Source organism: Xiphophorus hellerii, chromosome 20, assembly GCF_003331165.1.
Source record: "Xiphophorus hellerii strain 12219 chromosome 20, Xiphophorus_hellerii-4.1, whole genome shotgun sequence".
NCBI lineage: Eukaryota > Metazoa > Chordata > Actinopteri > Cyprinodontiformes > Poeciliidae > Xiphophorus > Xiphophorus hellerii.
Window position 1 is genome coordinate 13,321,820 of NC_045691.1, and position 19,095 is coordinate 13,340,914.

At 37.4% G+C, this 19,095-nt stretch overlaps 1 protein-coding gene across 5 annotated transcripts in view; it reads right to left on the reverse strand.

The window, feature by feature from the left end:
• Nucleotides 1-19,095, reverse strand: part of kcnab2a (potassium voltage-gated channel subfamily A regulatory beta subunit 2a) — a 95,925-nt gene that overhangs the window by 41,162 nt on the left and 35,668 nt on the right. For 4 of the 5 annotated variants that reach the window (XM_032548362.1, XM_032548365.1, XM_032548363.1 and 1 more), the window contains exon 3: nt 17,701-17,742. The exons of the other annotated variant lie outside the window; for it this stretch is intronic. In XM_032548362.1, coding sequence (XP_032404253.1) covers nt 17,701-17,742 — 42 coding nt within the window. The remainder of the gene's footprint in view (nt 1-17,700; nt 17,743-19,095) is intronic. 5 annotated transcript variants of the gene reach the window in all.

The following is a 19,095-nucleotide window of genomic DNA, read 5'->3' on the forward strand; positions in this document are numbered from 1 at the left end:
GAACAGAAAGAAAATAAAGAGAAAAGATCATCACTGAATGATGCCATGATTCCTTCTCTTGAGGAAAAACACAATTTCAAGTTTACAAGTTTCCTGTGCAAAAATCTGATAAAAAAAAAATAAACTGAAAATTCCTTAAACTCCTTTTCTTTGACAGAAATAAAATATTTTGTCCCGGATGAATTGCCAATCTGTTCAATCTTTCATCTACGACTATTTCCTTTCTTTAGGTCCCTTCAACATATCCATATAGAACCATTGGCCTAGTCAAAACAAACTCATATTCCAGAATTGTGACGTTCCAGGATCTAAAGAAATCTGATGTTTACATGCTTATATACTTTGTATTTATGGCTGCTATGTCAAAGTCTTTCTTATAAGAATATTGTTCTTTTCAACATCGAAAAACTGATCATATATTTTTCTTTTAGTTAAGAAAACGTCAAACTCTTCATAAAGTCTTAAATTTGAATTTAAGACTCAAAATAACAACTTCATTGTTATTTTGAAAGAATATTTCCTTTTCCTAAAACTTTTTCTTTTAATAGAATCAATATTAACAGAAATAGAAAATAATTTAATAATTTGTAGAATAATTCAAGTTGTTTGTCCTTGTTTATTTCATCTCTGATACCATTATTCTGAAACAGCTTTTCATTTTTCTCAAAACCTTTCACTTTCAAAAACATACTAGAGAGTCAAGGCCACGTTTCCTTACAACCCAGAATCAAAGTCAATTTTTACAAATGCTTACTTTTATTATCCGCTCCGTTTTTCAGGCAACGCTGTAGCAGGGATTTATTTTCTCAGCAGTTTTATTGAACAAATGCTGGCCTAAGCTTCAAGCCGCTTTGTGCTCGTTCTTTAAAATATGTCAGTGAACGTCCAGAATTAATTTCTTTTCCCTCTTTGTCATGGGATAAATCAATTGTAATGGATGCAGAATCAGAAATAAGAATCCATCAAATGCTGCTATCACAATTTGTGATATTGTGCTTAGAAGGTGACACGTGCTGCACTACAGTCAATAAAGCACTGTTTTATTTTTCATAAACACCCCATCCTGTTAGGTCCAATAAATAACCTCATTAGCTGGTTAGTAAATCATCTCCCACCTATGAGCCAGAATCTTTGTCTCTTCTCTAATCAAATGTCTGACATCTAGTTATCTAAAAATCTACTGATCCTCTAAAATCCCTCAGACCTTTCTTTCAGTGTGAGTGTTGAGGTCTGATAGGATTTCTTCATCTGATTCTATCTGTGGGGGGTTGAGATGAGAGAAAAAGAAAATTTGCAGCAAAACTTTTCCCCTGTTCAGATCTGAAGTTGAGTAAAATCAATCGTAATCAAAAGTACTCTTTTTGGGAGTTTACAGACCAACACAAAGATGAAAAACACAAACAGAAAATAAATAAATAGCACTGCAGTGGAGAAACATCAGTGTTGATAAACTTTCTTATTACCCCTGCTGAAGACAAAAAGGTGCAAAGTTTCTGAACATCTAGTCTAAAATCTAAAGTATTGCTTTTGCTCTGTTTCTCCTTGTAGGACCGGTCAGGAAAAGGCTCAAGCCATCAATGATACCAAGCCATAATGAGGCCCCGAGAGTTGTTCTGGTTGTACAGGACTTTCAGCTCAATACAAGTGACCTCTGCCACACCGCCTACATACTGCAGCTTGGAAACACATCGGAAGAGAGGAGAAGACTACTGCTTTAATCAAAGGCTCCTGAGAGACTCTACTGCGCACAGAACTACTGTTAGGTACCGTCACGAAAACTCATCTTCCACCACAACTGCAGTATTAGCTCCTAATATAGGAGTTCAATATAGAGAGCCAAAGCACAATTCAAACAATGTCCTGACTTACTGAAAGGAAAGGACTTTTAAATTTGACATTCATTATCAGACTGAGTATGTGCCAAAAAGACAGAGTCTCTGTACCTCATTCTAGTTGGATCTGGCACATAAACTGGCCTCCAAGGGAGCTGCAGGGTGCTGTGAGGCTAACACTGCCTGAGTTAACGACTGCTACATTTCCTCCACAGGGAGGGGCACTAATGTGAGGTGAGGGAAGTTCTCACAATATTGTAGTTTCTGATGGCATTTTTAACCACAGTCACCCTCAGATCGATCCAAAAATTTCATTCAGAGTTCGTTCTTCTTAAGTCATTTCAAAGTATACATTTTGTTAAAAAAAGAAATGTCCTATTTGGTGTAATTGTTTTATTTTTGATGTGGTCTTAGACTCACTGGAAGTTACAGCATCAAAACCTGACATATTTGACAAAAAACATAGCTCAATTAGGAAAAAAAAAACAGTATGAAGCTGCCACTACCACGTTTGACTGTGGGTATGGTGTTCTTTTAGAGATGCTATTGCTATTTTTGTGCCAAACATGAGTTTTGAAAATGTGGGAATTTAGGGAGATTTTAGCCAACCTTTGATATTTTCAACTAAAGAAAAACATTCTTTCTTGTGACACTTTTCTTTATTACAGAAAAAAAAGGGGGGTGGGTGGAGCAGATTATTGCCATGTTTAGAAAGCAATGAGTTCTTGTCAGAAATTCCTGTCATGTCATTGTGCCATGGTACATACAGTAGCATAGATGTTTTTGCACCCTTCTCCTGATTGTTATGTTGGTAAAAGTATATCATTTGGATCCACTGCTAACAAGCAAATACCAGGAAGCACTAGTTCATTACATAATAAGATTTACAAAAAAAGATTGCAAGTTCGAGTACATTAAGTCTGAATAGTGAAACTGGACTAAAGAGGGCTTCAGCAGAGCATTAAAATAATCAGGATACGGCAGAATAGTTTGAAGTTTAATTGAGTTTTACAGGATTTTTAGTACAAAAAAGGGGATTTCTTTATATCACAACAACCTCGCTTTTAAACAGACTTCTTATATTTATCTTACTTTGATTATTAATTCACATAAACAACTTCCTTTAAGTGTAACTAGACCTCTTCCTTGGTACAAATGTAACTGTTAACCACTGTTAAATTTGCAGACCACAAAAAATAGCCACAGCTGCCTCACATATAACTGTCACCCAGCTGTCCAATAGCTATTTAAATAAAATTTACAGAGAGTTTGGCTCACCAGCATTTGTGAGGATTTGAGTAACTCGCTTAAAAAATAGCATGCTTGAGATGCTGCAGTGGTGTTCAGGCAGAGGAGGGAGTGGGTGCAAGAGTGGGTGAAGGGGCTTAACTGAGTTAATGGAAAGAGATTTGAGGTCAGACAGACTGACAGTGTTGATCGACAGACGGGGTAATGTTTGTTTTTATGCATCTGAAGGCTTCATCTAAGCAGTCCTTAGTGCTGACAGCACCGTCACTCTCGAGACTCTAATTATTGCAGGACAAAAATATATGTTTTATTTGTCTGTTTATATTTTTTACTTATTTATTAAAATCCAGAAACTTTAAAATATTTCGTTATTGATCATACATTTCAAAATTTCAATAGTAATGTGTCAAAATGTCCCTGTTAGCCTGTCTAGTATTCAATGGATTGTAATAAAACTTAGAAATAGGTAACAAACCCCTTCTGTGTTTGCTCGTAAATCATTTTGTGGTAGTTAATTAATAGTACATAGACAGTAATTGCATTGTTTGGTTTTCTTATATTGAACATGTGAATGTGTTTAAGTCATAGACTTTAAATCTAAAAAAAAAAAACAACATCCTAAATCTCTTCATTATTCATTTAATAGAGATTGCTTCCTGAAAATGAAAATGAGTCATTCTTAAATTAGATTATTTTCAGCAATGAGACTGATTTATGAACTCTAATAAAATTCAGCTGAGGTTAATATTGCCGGAAGGTTAACCAATGCAACCTTAGTAATTGTAATCTGGAGGAGCTGGATTGAGATTTAAATAATCCCATAAATGTTGAAAATTCAGTGCGGCTATTTAATTACTCTGGGAATTCCTGCGGAAACAGTAGCGGGGAGAGTCTCAGGTCACATCTGTTGAGAGTGAGCGTTGCAACTCTTAACTCTCCAGTGAGCATGACAGATTCCCTGCAGACAGCAGGGCTCAGGAGGAGCGGGCTCTTCAGATGTCCCCACTTACGCATCCAACAGAGCAAGAGAGCTGAGGCAATCAAATACGAGTAGAATAGGGAACCCCTACCCTTATGTAATAAGATTCTGATGAGGGTTTCTGTGTTGAGATTAGTAAATTCCTTCATTTTAGATATGAAATTACAGGGACTTTTGGATAAGCAACACTATCTACAGAGTGGTGAAGTACAGAAATAAATTTATACTTTTGGATCGTGATTTGAACAACAAAGTATGCTTAAATCACACAGGCCTGATTTGCACGGCCGCAGGGTGCACACTCACTAATCTGAAGAGGAAGAAAAAGGAAGAATGAGAGGAGGAGAAAGAATAATGTGTCCTGTTCAAAGCGAACTCTCCCGCCTGCCTGTGTGCATTTGTCAAAGCAAAAGGAAACGTTCGCACAGAGTTTCTCTGCAAGGCACAAGTGTTTTCCATCGCACGGAGCACCACAGCGGAAAGATGAGGCGACCCAATATGCCGTGACCAGAAATGTGGGAATCACAAATAATATTTACACCGATAAACTCACACAAGATATTTTACAGTGACTTATTTAATCTACGCTCACCTGGGTTAAACTGATTCTATCACACAAAAGGTTCTGATTTATTCAGAGTTGCCGAATGATCTCTTCTGGCAGACCACAGAAACAAGGCAGCTGTAACATGGCCGCATAGATGTGACTATCACAGTTTCTCAACGGTATGCAAGGAAAAAACCTTGACAAAAAGCACAATAAAAATAAACATTCCTTATTGGTTTATTAGACACAGTCACTCGAACACAATTTGAAATAGTTCCGGGTTTTTATCACAACAGCACCTGTGTTAAAATGAAGACCCAGTTTAGCTGCATTTCTGGAAGACCAGTCGACTGTGAAACTGAAAATAATTTCCCTCTGCAATAAATGTGCAGCGCCCACAAAACCACAGAAAACTCTGAAAAGCCTCAGAGGGATTTCTTCAGATAATAAACACTTCAGTTAAGTATTTTTTAACTGCACAGCCTCAGAAACACAAGTGTAACATTTAAGTTACACTAGTAGAGGAGTTACATTTGTAACTCCTCTACTATAGCTTAGAGGACATTTAACACTAATGCAACATATTAAGTACAATAGAAAGCTCATTTAGTATGGAAAAAGAGTAAGTTTTGAACATGATAATGCTCAGAGTAAAATTTTAGCATCTACAAAGTTCTGGAAGCAAATAAGGCAGACACTGCAGCCTCTTTCAGACATGCTTTCCATTATTTAGAAGGCAACAGCACATGTTGGGCTGATGCAATCAGACTCGATCAGACCCAGAAACATTTAGTCATTCCTTTAAAACTTGTTGGAAAATAAAAATAAAAAGATCAGACGAGCTGCGCACAGGATTTAATATCGTTTCAGATCGTTAAAGCCAAATTACAAACACAAATGTAAAATTCTCAGCGAAACGTACAAGAGAAAAATGCCGAACAGCTGCAGGATATTCATCTTCCTGTTCCTGATCAATAAGTTTAGCATTTTCCACTGCTGAGGATCTCAAGAGCCTGATATGCAAGGCGTACCATCACGGCCGCAAAATCAGATTAGGTAAAGAGTAAAGGAATTTTGAAATGTCTGCTATGAATAGCAAACATGGCACAGAGATTCCCTCATATTTGTAGCCCTTTTAGTATAAAAGAGTAATGCAAAATTTAAAAATGTCTAAACCTTTCTAATGCCATTAATATTAAGTTCTGAAAAAGGGCTTTATAACAAGAAGGCACAATTATGGAACTGGAAAATAGGAGATAACATATTTCCAGATGTTCCGTTACCTTTATTAACAATCTGTTTGTATCAGCAATGGAAAAGTGCAGCTGATACAGTCCCTGTGGAAGTATTGTCACATAGTGTTGTCACATTACAGCCACAAACATCAATTTATTTCACTGAAGATTAAAGACACAAATTACAGCATAAACATATGCATGGTGCATACATAACTGTATGTACTACCTTAGTGATGGATGGTTTTCCAATGGTTTTACAAATCAAAATCTGATTTGTAAAACCAGATTTTGTTTGGTTAAACCCTACATTTGGGTTTAGCAGTCTTCCCTTTGATACCATACTCCAAAATAAAATCCAGAGCAATGAACTGTCATAATAAGCCACTATATCAGTAGATTTAGTCCATCTGTGAAGTGTTTCTCCACCCAGGTCCTCAAGGCACACTGTCCTACATGTTGTAGAGGTTTCCCTGCTTTAATGTGCCTGATTAAACTGATTGCAGTTCAACAAATGCCTGTTAATCAGTCATCAATTGAAATCAGCTGGACTGAAGCAAGGAAATACCTAAAACATGCAGGGCAGTGTGCCTTGAGGACCAGGGTTGGGAAACAATGAATTAAGCTGAGTATAAACAGCAGCTCTTTTGTGAAGGCCTCAGAGGTTTGTTAGAGATCTTTAGTGAACAAACATTTGATGGTAAGATGAGTTCAGCCAAACACAGAGCAATCCTGGAAGAAAACTAAGGTTCCAAAAAACCTGAATTGGTGTCAAAGTTCATCTTCCAACAAGCCACCATTAAGCATGCAACCAGAGCTACAATGAGATGATTTAGACCAAAGCATATCTATGCTCACAGAAACTCTCCTTCCACCAAAAAGAAGCACTGCAAAGTGTGTAATGTAGAAAAATGTGAAAAAGTAAAAAGCCATACATATGTTTTCGTAAAGCACTGAGAGCCATTCCAATGAAAGGGTTGTTTTGTGAAGAACCAAAAACTGCATAAGTCACTTTAGGTGAGAACTATTCTTTTATTCTGGCTTTGAACAAAAATTCCTTTTATGAATTAGTTATAACTTTAGAGACTTTAGACATTTAAGAGGCTGCAGGAACTGAAGCAATCACTAATCACTTCTGTGCCACTTATCTGATCCGAGGCAGAAATATATGTACAAGTTAAAGTCAAACATCTTTTAAAAAAAGATTTAAAAAAAAACTCCAGTAATAATTTAAGTTAGAAATTTTGGTTACTAACTTAAGATGCCAAATAAGACTGTTTATATGGAAATGCAATAAGCTGAATTGTAATCTCTGGCATTTCCACCTCTCATGCCCACGCTAGGGTTCTGACTAGAACATTTTGACAAGCTGTCAGACCAGGCCAATCAGAGTTAGCTCTTAGAGCAACTTTAGACGTCACCACTGAAACACCAAATCTATATCACTCCAGACCCCTTAGCATCATCATCAGATGACTGTGCTGGGCTCATCAGAGATCCAGGGTATGGAGGCAGATAACTTGTGGATGTACAGGTTGAGCTACTGAGGCCTTGCGCAAAACAAAAGTCTTGTGATTTCCTTGGTTAGAGAATCCCTCAGGTTTGAACGAGTTAACATGCAGCCCGTTCGGCTGTATCCAGTTGCAGCTGGAGATACGTACTGGCTGCTAAATTTAGCTCACGAGTAGGGGATTGCCTGCACAGCAACGTCACAGTAGCCCAGAAAGAAATACATTCTACAGACCTACTAATAATAATAACGTGAAGCGTCCCAAAGCATAAAAAACATAAAAGTAATAACATTTGAATCATACTCCAAAGCAACGGCACATAGTTGAACAGCAGTAGCCTCTCCACACAAACCCATTTTATGATTGGTGGTATTTTAAACAGCTTTACTCATTTCCTGTCCTGCTTTCAATAAAAAGCTATGCTCATGGGAAAGATCTGAAAAAAGAACAACAGTAATCTGACCAAATTGTGTGTAGTGTAGGAGTGCAAAGATGCTCTCAATGACTGCATTATATCATTAAAAGCAGTGGGGGGCACTTGGATGATTTACTCCTGGCTGTTTAGCTGCTTCAGTGGAGCAGTTGCGCCACCCAGTGGAATAGATCAGTTAGTGCATCCTTACAGGCAAATCTTTCAGTGTAGGGTTGGTAAAAAAAAAAACAAAAAACACAAATATTTTGACTATAGGATACCTTGAATGAAAAACAATTCTGACAGCATAAGTAATATTATAAAAACTTATGTTGCTTATGCAGGTGGCAAGCTAAAACAAATTAATTGTTTATGTAAATGGGAATGCTGTGAAAAAGTATTTGCTTCCTTACAGATTTGTTTTCTATGTTGTGTATTCTGTCTTGAATGTTTCTGATCATAAAACAAAGTTTGACATCAGACGAGAAAAACTGTATAAAGTTAGAATGATGTTTTCATTTAATAAAGAAAAAGCAATCAAAAGACCAACCCATACATATTTTTATTTTATTGATTGTTTTATTGATTGTTCTTTTATGATTGTTCTTTTTATTCTTTTGTTTTTATGTGTGTTATTGCAGACTTTGATGCTGCAATAACTCTATCGATCCATCCACCCATCAAAAATAAATCACCATCCTTCTTTAATCCTTATTTAATCCAGGCCTGATTGATGCCTGACTTACAGAATAAAGAAATTACCTAAATATAACCTGTCTGACATCATGAAGTAGACTATAATATCTCAAGAAGTGACACATAATGTGCCAATGTAAAACAACTCAAGAACAGATAAGAAACATTCACTGACATCAGTGTGGGTTATTATAACTAAAGTTTTGGCACTGCAGTGAACCACAGTGAGGGCCACTATCCAGAAATGGAGAAAACATGGAGCGATGATGAATCTTTCCAGGAGTGTTCAACATCAGTCACAATGAAGACTCATCCAGAACATCACAAATAATCCTGGAGCAAAATCTAAAGCCTTGGAGGTCACATGTGCTTCATTTAAGGTCAGACTCGTGAAGCAAAAGTGCAACTTTTTGAAAGGTGTGTATCCATTTATATGTTGTGTAAAACTAACAAACTAAAAAGAGAGAAAAAAACGGTAATGCTACTGGATAATGATTCAAAAGTACAAAAGTAATTTCATCTCCCAACTTAGATTCAATTAAGATGAGTTATTATTGTAAGTAAAGTTTGGAATAAAAGCATTTTAAAGCCTTATTGGTCAGCATCCACCTAGATGCTGGTAACTCCCAGCGTTTGTCATTCTTCAACTTTTTGCAGATTTGTAAATGCTGCTAGTGCTTGAAGCTGTTATTAATCCTTCCAACTATTTAAGAAACAAATAGTAGCATAAACAAAGCTGTGTTGGAGTTCAACACAAACCACCAAAACAACAAATTTGTTTTGGAGCCAGTTATGTCAGCCTTGTTAGTTCATATTCTGTCACACCTTTTTCACCATCACCACAAGTCAAACCCATTACTGAAAAAGACCAGAACTAGAGTGAAGTCTGAAAACTGCAAAAGTAAACTGGACGTATTTATTGCCATAGTAACACCGATGAGTATTATCAAAATATCACACGAGTTGCCTCACTGATGTACAGCTTTATGAAGTCCTATTAAAATCCACATATCAGAGTCTGATCTCAGACAAGCAAAAAGCCAGTTATGAGAAACACATAGCAACACAAAAGATAACGACAAACGTTATCCAAAAACTGCCAACAAGATTAGTGATCTTTGAGACTATGACCAGTAAAAAAAATGTCAGACTTCAATATACAATGTTTCAAGTCAGGCTCATATTTCTGCATGAATATCTTGACATTAGACATCTGAAAACATTAATTTATGCTCTTTGACAATAAACACAGGTGAATTTTGACGATTAACCTTTTGTCAGTAACTTTCTACCCCTTACAGCTACTCTCATTAAAAAGAGTTTGACACCTCTGACCTAAATGGATGTCATTACTACGTCCATTAGCATTAAGTCATTCTATACTGCCTCAGTCCTCCTAATAGAGCAGGAGACACGAAGCTTCCTGTCTCGGTGAACTCAAGTCGTCTCCTTTACCTTCTCCCCTGCACTTTCGAAATGTATTGCTGTTCCCAGGAAGTTGAAATATAATGGACGCACAGTAATAATAAAACAATTACAAAAGGTTGAAATAGGTTTGAATAAAAAATGCTTATCCTGCCTGATGTAACGTCAATAAACTTAAAATATTATTGCTATTCTTTGCCAAATAAAGCAGGAGCCTCAAAAAAACTATGCATTTTTCTCAAAGCAGATGCATTTGTGTAGATATTTGTGCTAAAATATGTGGCCGCAGAGCCATTAGTGACCATGAGCATATGAAACAACACACTCCAGCCAGTGCATGTTTGAAACTGTGGTTAAAGTAAATGGAAGTGAGCCTCTCTTCCTGACCACACAGCTGAAATAATGATGAGGCTGAGTCAGAGGTGCCATGTACTTGCTGACCAGGTTGCAGTCCTAATTACAGAAGCGAGGATGATTGCAGTACAAGGCATCCTGGAAGAGGTCCTCTCTCAGATCAGCTGACTGGTAAGAGATACTTTTGAGTTCATTAAACACAACAGAAACTAACAAAAATCACAAATGGTTATCTAGAGACTTGGGAAAATTTCTAAGCTGAGCAGAAAACTGCTCATGGGCCAGCGAGTGGGCTTTACATGAGACGCGTCCTGAAGGGGACAGCAACACTGAATAAGAGCTGCCAGCTGTACCAGTGTTCTAGTCGCTGGTCTGAGTGAAAAGCAACAGCAGCTGAGCCTTTGTGTGATGGAAACTATCCATGTCCACAACAATAACAACATCAGTTAAACAGGCCGGTCATCAGCCAACACAGCAGATGCTCTGCCTGATGCTCAGTCAGGTCAACAGCCCAGAAAAAAAACACAGGTTCTTTACCGTCTTGATATCAGTATTTTAAATCATGCCCATATAATAGCTTATAAATATTGGAAATAAAAGTAAGGGAAGAAAAACTTACAAATTAAAGTTTTACACCACATTTGAACTTAGAATTCAGAAACTTTTGAAATGTTTCTACTGCAGTACTTTAGACCACATAGTAAAGTTTATGTCTAAAACTTTACATATTAAAGATTAGTTATTGGAGTCTTGCATACATGCAGGCTACATATTCACCATTATACTTAAGTTTTTAACATAAGTCATTTTTTTCTGGTTATATAGTGCAAGACAAGGCAGAACGTCTATGATGGAGAATATCAAATCAATTATTAAATAAGCATTCAGTATTTGATCATTTAAGTAAAATTAAGATTAATTAACTAATAAAAAATGTTGACAGTTCATCATAAAATATATATTTTTTAAAACTATCTATAGTTGGTCTCACCTATCAAAAAGAACAGAAAATTAATTTGTGATAAGCCATAACACAAAACTATGACAAGAAATAATTAGATATGCTTTCAACATATAATAACTACAATTTTATTAATTATTACAATTAAAAGGAGAATAATTACTAATCAGTCATTTAAACAATTAATTTACAATAATTTTTATAATAAAACTTATATTTATTTGTTTATTTAATTTATTTACATTTTTCTGAAAATGATTACTTATACAAATACTTATTTATAGACGTGTTGAGTTGTGGAACTTCTGACCTTTAAAAAATGTGAATTATAATGCTGTATACTGCGCTCACAAATGTTTTCCCAGAAGAAACCTCTGAATATTGGGTGGTAAAGCACAGATCAACAAAGAAGAAAGACTTTGTGATGAAGGGAAGAAGAAGAATTTACGGGGCCAGGTAAATCCTTACGGAGCATTCTGTCCTTCCCATGCAGTTGAGCAAATATGCCACCGACCTAGATGATGAAAATAAAACCTGGGGAACGGTACCTCTGCATGAGAGCGGTCTGATCAGAGGAAACAGCACAGCTAAGGTGATATTACCAAGAATAACTTGATGAATAAACAGTTACTTCAGCTTCAGTTCAAAAATAATTACTGGAATATAAATCAACAAGTCTGAGTTGAATGGGAAATATCCCCAAAGTCACACTAAAAACTGCCCACACCTGTTCAGGAGACCCCCTCAGGCTGAGATCTCTTCAGCCATAACCCCCTTGTCCCTGTCCCGATCCACAGAGCATCTTGAGCCGGTCCCACTCTGCCTCTCTCTTACCTGTACTTCATGCCTGTCTGAAAAGACACACACTCCTCCAGCGCTAAGCCATTCATCTTCAGAAAGTCTTCCATGTTCTTAATCTGAGCGGCGATCCTCTGCTCCCGCAGCCTCTGCAGCTCCACCTGGTCGGTGGGCCGGGACGGTGGCTGGTTGAGCCCCTGGTCTGAGTGGTAGCGGTTGATCCCGCTCCGGATGCTCTCGCTGTAGGACATAGACAACATCTTGCCGCTGCCGCTGCTGCTGCTCTTCCGAACACCGCTGCTTGGCGCTGGTGGTTTGGGGATCTGAGGATTTTCAGGAGGACAATGACTGGACTTGAGCTTGATGGGGACCCCTCGGGGGCCACCAGCATACCCTCCTGAAAACATGCTCCCTCCTCCTCTTTCTCCACTTTGTTGGGATGCTGGGTTGACCCGTGCAGTGAAAAGTAAAGTAGTGACACGGATGAAGCGAGGAGCTGGCAGGGGACAGTCACCTCCTTAAATAGCACCTGCTCCCATGTTAAAAAAAAAAAAAAAGCTCTCCTGCTTGGGGCAGCACACGGCCATGCATCCTGTAATCAGAGTCGCGCAACAAAGCCCAGCAACACCCTCCCCTTACAGGTACGCATTGGCAGGGTTACACTGAGAGGGAGCATCCAGGTGACCGACTTGCTGGTGATTAAAGAGTAGGACGAAAAAAGGACACATGCTGACTGCAAAGGAGCGGCATTCATACATGCACCGGGCAAAATGAGGGCCACATTCCTGCTTTTCTGATTTTGGATTTAAGTTACAAAATTCTCCAAGAATGCACAATGACGGTTTTTAAGAGGTCTCCACGCGCCGAAACAACATCAATCGGTGCGCCAAACAAACATGTACAGGTGTATAAAGAAAAAAAGGCAGTCAGAAAAGTAAACGTATTTCAGTCTTTCAATTAAAATAAATTCCACTATTTCTGCTAACTTTGATGATTATGGTTTAAATCTAATGAGCAACCAAAATTTTGCTTCTCAGAAAATTTTACAACATCAAACCAATAAAATTAACCATGTTATGTTATGGTGTCACAACCACACTGGCTCACGCTGACAGTCACTCACACCCTGTACGAACAAGGTAATACACAAAAGGTAGTTGATAAAGAAGCTGCAGTTCACAGACCTGTATTCAAGCATAGAGGTTGGTGGAAGGAAAAACTATGGCAGAAAAAAAGCATACAAGCAGCAGGAATGTGAAGAGCCATGAGAATGGAGGACAAAGGCAACAACTGTCACTGTGTGAAGCAACTCCTGAACTAGAGATAACATCAGAAGTGTCTTACCTAGGATAAGAAGAAAAATGGCTAAGTTGCTGCTCGGTAATTCAAAATCATCTATTTAGATGAAAATAAATTTTACATTTCACTTGAAAATAAGGGTCTGAGCATCTGGAGGGAGAGTGAAGAAGTACAGAATCCAAACTGCTCAAAGTCCAGTGTGAACTTTCCACAGGCAGAGATAATTTGGGGTGTCGTGTCATCTGCTGCAGGTGGTCCACTGAGTTTTATCAAGTCCACAGTCAGCACTGCCGTCAACCAGGACATTTCAGGGCTCTTTATGCTTCTCTCTGCTGACAAGTTTTTATGAAGATGCTGATTTCATTTTTCAGCAGAACTTGGCATCCGCGGGACCAAAACCTGCTTTATTGACCATGGTATCACTGCACTGAACTGGCCTCACCTGAATCTCACAGGGAATAGAGGAGGACTGTCAGGAGGAAGAGGAGAGACACCGGAGGCAACAATGCAGACGGCCTCCATTAAAGCAACCTTCATCTCTGCAGAGCTACACGATAGTCACCTTCTCCACTAAGAGTTATTTTTATTGGTCTAATGTCATATTTACATTTTCTCAGAAGCGTAATTTTTGATTTTCATTAAGTGTAAAGTCATAACCATCAGAATTACACAAAATCAACCCTTGAAATCAACCACTCTGTGTGTAACAAATCAATATAATCTACATTGTTAAAGCCATTCCATGATTCCCGTCCATAATTTGCCTCTAAAAACAGTATTTACCTGAAGTCAATCAACAGAGGGCAGCACTGCGTTTGCTTCACAATAAATAAAAGAATGCAACTTAATACCAAATCCACCAGAAAGCACTGACAACAAAACCTCTGCTTCAATAGAGGTGGGGTATCATAATGAACAACAACAGTACAGTCATACACTATTGTTATGTATGATAATACATATAATGATGTATCGTCAGAAAACATTCAAAAACATTCAAATATACAGCATGTAAATGATACAAAATGTTTTGTTTCTTCAAATTATACTAAAGAGTAATATGCTTTTAATTAAGTAATATATTTTCAATTTAAACAAAAACCGACTTAAAAACATGCAAACTTTCTTTTTGTTATAAATTCTGCAAAATAATCTCTATAATAAAAACAAATCATCTAAACCTACTTGGGACAACAGTACAGATTTCAATAACTTGTCAAAAATTTAAGGTTATAATGAATAATATCGTCTTAATTCTTAACTTCAAACTAAACTGCAGTGCTGGTTTGAAATGTACAGCGTCTTAAACGCCAGACTATATTGATCCTTTAAATGCCTGCTAACAAAAAATGCTAAATGGAAAGCACTTTCTCTGCATTGAGGCAATGATCTCACATAGCCGAAGTGAGATGGAATGTAAAATCCTGTTTAAAACTAAGATTTTAATCTTTAAAACACAAAATTAACTTCCTGTTCGTCATTAAGCGTGCTACTTAAACTGGCAAGAAAAACAATGCTGCAGTTTTTAAGCATTCCAACAAGAGATAAAATGTTTGTCTCGTCGCTGACCCTATCCTGATATCACAAAGTCAGTCTCTGGTCAGAAAATTTCTTTTTTTTTCCTCATAAACTGGCTTTGCATGAATCAAGCAGAAGGTATAAAATCAGGAGACTTCAGGCTTGGCTGCATGCAGGCTACACGCACAGAAAATAACTTCGTATACAAAAGCAGACACGCGAACGATCGCACTCGACACATTGGCAGAGTGCAACCCTTTCCTCAAACTCACCCGATTTCTTGAAGGCCGGCTCATGAGCAAGGCTGTGGGATGTCAGTTTGCCTTTATAAACTCAGACTGCAGACAGGCATGAAGCAGGTCCACCCAAACTGGGAGTGTCTTACTAGGAAACGTCTAAACCAATTAGTGAATCACAGAGTGCTTCCCTCCCCACTACTGGGGCCATACTCTACCACCAGCACAGACACCTCTCCTCTTCCTCCTCCACCGCCTCCCTGTGAGATCTCATGCAAAGAATCCATTTGTGGCGTTTAGTGGTCCGCCTTGTTTCTGCCAACCGCAGCAAATAATATCAGCCCTGAATTATTCACTAAAGCTTTTTGCACTAAAAGCCTCTGATTGTTGTTCCACAGGAAAGAATGGAGAGAGCTGGACAGTAATGAGTCGGTAGTGCAGTGTGCATATAGGGAGCACAAACACACAGACTCATGCAAATACAGACAGCATGTATGCAGATATAGACAGACCACCAGACCAAGAAGCAAAGAATGATGTAAACCACACATGTTGAGATTGATATTAAGATTACAGCATGCTGTGATATAATAAGAATCCCACACAGAAGTAAGTCAGGTTCACCAGCAGTACCTGTTTTAGTATAAGGATTTTCATATAACTAGTGCAGTACAGTGATACTTTAGGGGTATCTGGATTCATTTCGATTCATAAAGTAAAATAGATGTGTTTTAATCAGAAACATTAATTTAACTGAATTTATTAAGATATTATAGGAGGGTCAGAACATGTGAAAGCTGATTAGAAGTGTCTTTAATTTTGTTATTAGAGCAAAAATGAATAATACAATCAAATTTAAACTGATATTTTATTTTCACTGCTCTTTATACCTGATTTTGCATAATTTATTGGGGGGAAAAACTACATTCATGTTTGCTGTCAGCTTTTCAGCTGTGGAATAATTGAATACTTTGAAAATGTGGATCAGTAAGATGACCACTGTGTGCCTGCTTTCTTCAACTTCATCACCAAGAACAAATCACTCACACAGGAGTGTAACACCAAACAACCAGAGCGTTCAGGGACTTTGGAGGTGCAGCAGGTATGCCACCTTTTTTAGTTTTATTAAAATATTGCATGCCAAAATCTATGGATGAGCAAGTAAAAGTTCAAATGAAAAGAGGGGCAGGGGGCATCCAACTATGTTTTGTCATCCATGATGCCATGGTCATTAAAATCAAAGTTTCACTTCCTGGAATTGAAAAAAACAAAATACAGAATTCTTTCAACAAATTGAATTTTCCTGCATCTACGCTTCCTCATCATCTCACCAACCCTGCGCATGCTGTCTCGATCCATATGGTTCTAAGATCTCAAGAGAAGCCTGGTAGACCTGCACAAATGTTGAATCACAATCAGCTTTTCAAAGTCAATGCTTGAGCAAATGAGACTTGGTTGAACTATCTTATAAGGTCTTATGTGCCTATGCATTCACAACCTGGATGCCAGTAATATCATAAGTCAGTGCCATCAAACCACAAAGTTGACTAAGATACTAAATGTCATTGGGTGGAGATATGATAATTAAAGAAAAGAAGAAGAATAAGAAAAGTTTAGGGTTAATCACAGATGACATGGTCATTGGATATATGATGGTTTCACAGTTCAATGTTTTCCTTAAATTGTTCAGCCCTAATGTCTGAACCGTAAACAAAGACAGGCATTAAAATGTTTACAGAAATCAGAACAATGATCAAACAGATCGTAAAATCCAACAACTTCTAGTGTATATTTGAACAGTAAAAAGTGTTTTTCGTTTGTTTGTTTGTTTTAACCAGTACAGAGTTGAAGCAACTCTCTCTCTACATATATGATAGTGAGCTCATTACCAGCACAGACACCTACTCATGGGTTTTTATAACCGTATCAGCAGAATAGGAACTGAATATTAGGACTATAAAACATGATCCTCGCTCTTAAGCAACCACAGGGCTGGCCATCTACATCCTGACAAGAAGAGGATTCTTTTCCTCAGAAAGAATCAAGATTTAGTTTCTGATTTCCGGGAAAAAACAGAAACATCAGATCCAACTCCCAAGGGGTCTGGAAATGATGACAGAAGAATATGAATATTTGCTTAGATGTATCAAAAAATGTCTATAAGGCATTTCAGGAAAAGATGAGAGCATCCATCACATGTAGGCAATTGACAAGTGGATTAGTGGGCATCTCAAGTATCATGAGGAAAGAAAATAAAAACAGAAGAAAAAACCCATCCAAACACAGACATTTATTGTTTATTTAAAGGTTCCAAGAGGAACCATGTAACAAAATCTATAGTTGCAAGCTATCAGGTTTATGCTGGATGTGCAATGGCAGCTAAATAGTAGATGGTGAGAGGTTATCTATCCTGCAGGAGATGGATGAGCATGGTTTTAAATGACAGAACAGCAAGTATTAGACACATCAGCAAGGTTACTACAGTAAAATAAAACATAAAAGACCATAGAAACGGTGCAAACAAAGACATAAATAAACAATTCACAAACACAGATCACACAAAATAAATTCAGAACTCAGAGTAAAGCAGCGTTGTCAATGTCATCACAAAGAACACAGTGATGGTCAGATACAGAGACAGATGTGTACCTGTAGAACTGCAGCTGTCGTTTGGGGCTCCCATAACGAGCGCTGAAGACGTCAAGGAAAAAGAGGAAAGAGTAAAGACTTCATTAATATAGAAAGGAAAGAAACCGTGTTAGTGGCGCACACACAGAGGTGAAGTGGAATCAGAACATTTAGCCACCTAGGGTGCTAGAAGTGGAAGCAGGAGGAAACACAGATAGCACATTCTGAAACATTTTGGTTTCCAACAGCACATCCCATCAGATGACACCACAGCAGATTTTATCTGCCTAGAGTATGTCCTACAAGGACAAGTCACTATTTGACTCTGGCAGTATCAAAAGTTAGCAAAACATCACGGTTCCACAGGACTGTTGCATTAAACTAAATATTTAAACCAAAAATGCAAAAATGTAGATGCATTAACTTTTGCTAGTAGTGTTAAAATACAGTCATGTATTGTTATACTGATTTTTATGAAAGGTTGTGATTCTTACAATTAAATACCTTTATTTAATATTCCAGCTTTATGGGCGATGAAAGTTGCGGAAAACGTCAAAAACAAAAAAGCAAAATTATTCCAACCGCTCCTCCGATAGAATTAAGTAATAATGTTATCATTTATTGTTTTTTGATAGAAAAAAAATATTATTAGCAAAATGTCTGAATTGATTTCAAATATGATTTTACTTAGGTGATATGTTTACATGCAAATGTCGGAACATTATGCTTATTAATACTAAATTCCACAATTTTAATGAAATGTACGTTACTGTTTTGTTTTCCGTTTCTTTATAGAGAAACACAGGTATAATTTATCTCTTTTATAAGCAAGGAAAAATTCAAGTCACTCTGGAACGTTCTCTCGTTAAAAGGACTGAACTGTGGGCATGAGGGAAAGTTTTTGCCCTTTGTGAAATGGCATGTTTTTTAAGCACTGGTATTTATTGTAATCAGAAAACACCTCATAACTAGTTTTACATGATTTAACAAATATGTGTTGACAATCATTTTGCACTACTTTTAAAAAAGTGTCAGATCTAGCTACCTTTCCCACTAAGTTAAGATTTCAAGCTCGGTGTTCAAAGACTAAGATAAAATTTGAAGTTAAATTTAATCAGCGACAGCACCAGACCAGAGTCAGCAGAACAACTTTTTTTTATATACTGTATAAAAGCTAAAAAGCTCAGGTTGGCTATTTATTTCCCTAACACACGCAAGCACCTGTAGTTTTTGCTCATATTTGTTAGAACTGCTGAAAATAGTAAAGGGTGGGACTCTTCTGGCAGGCAAACTGTGTCTTTTGCTACAAAAGAAATTTCCAACTTCATTCTTGTTTTAATACATAGAAAAATTTGGGTGGAGAAATGTAAATGTACACTCCAGTCATATTCAGTAGGTTCCACTGAGGTTTGAGTT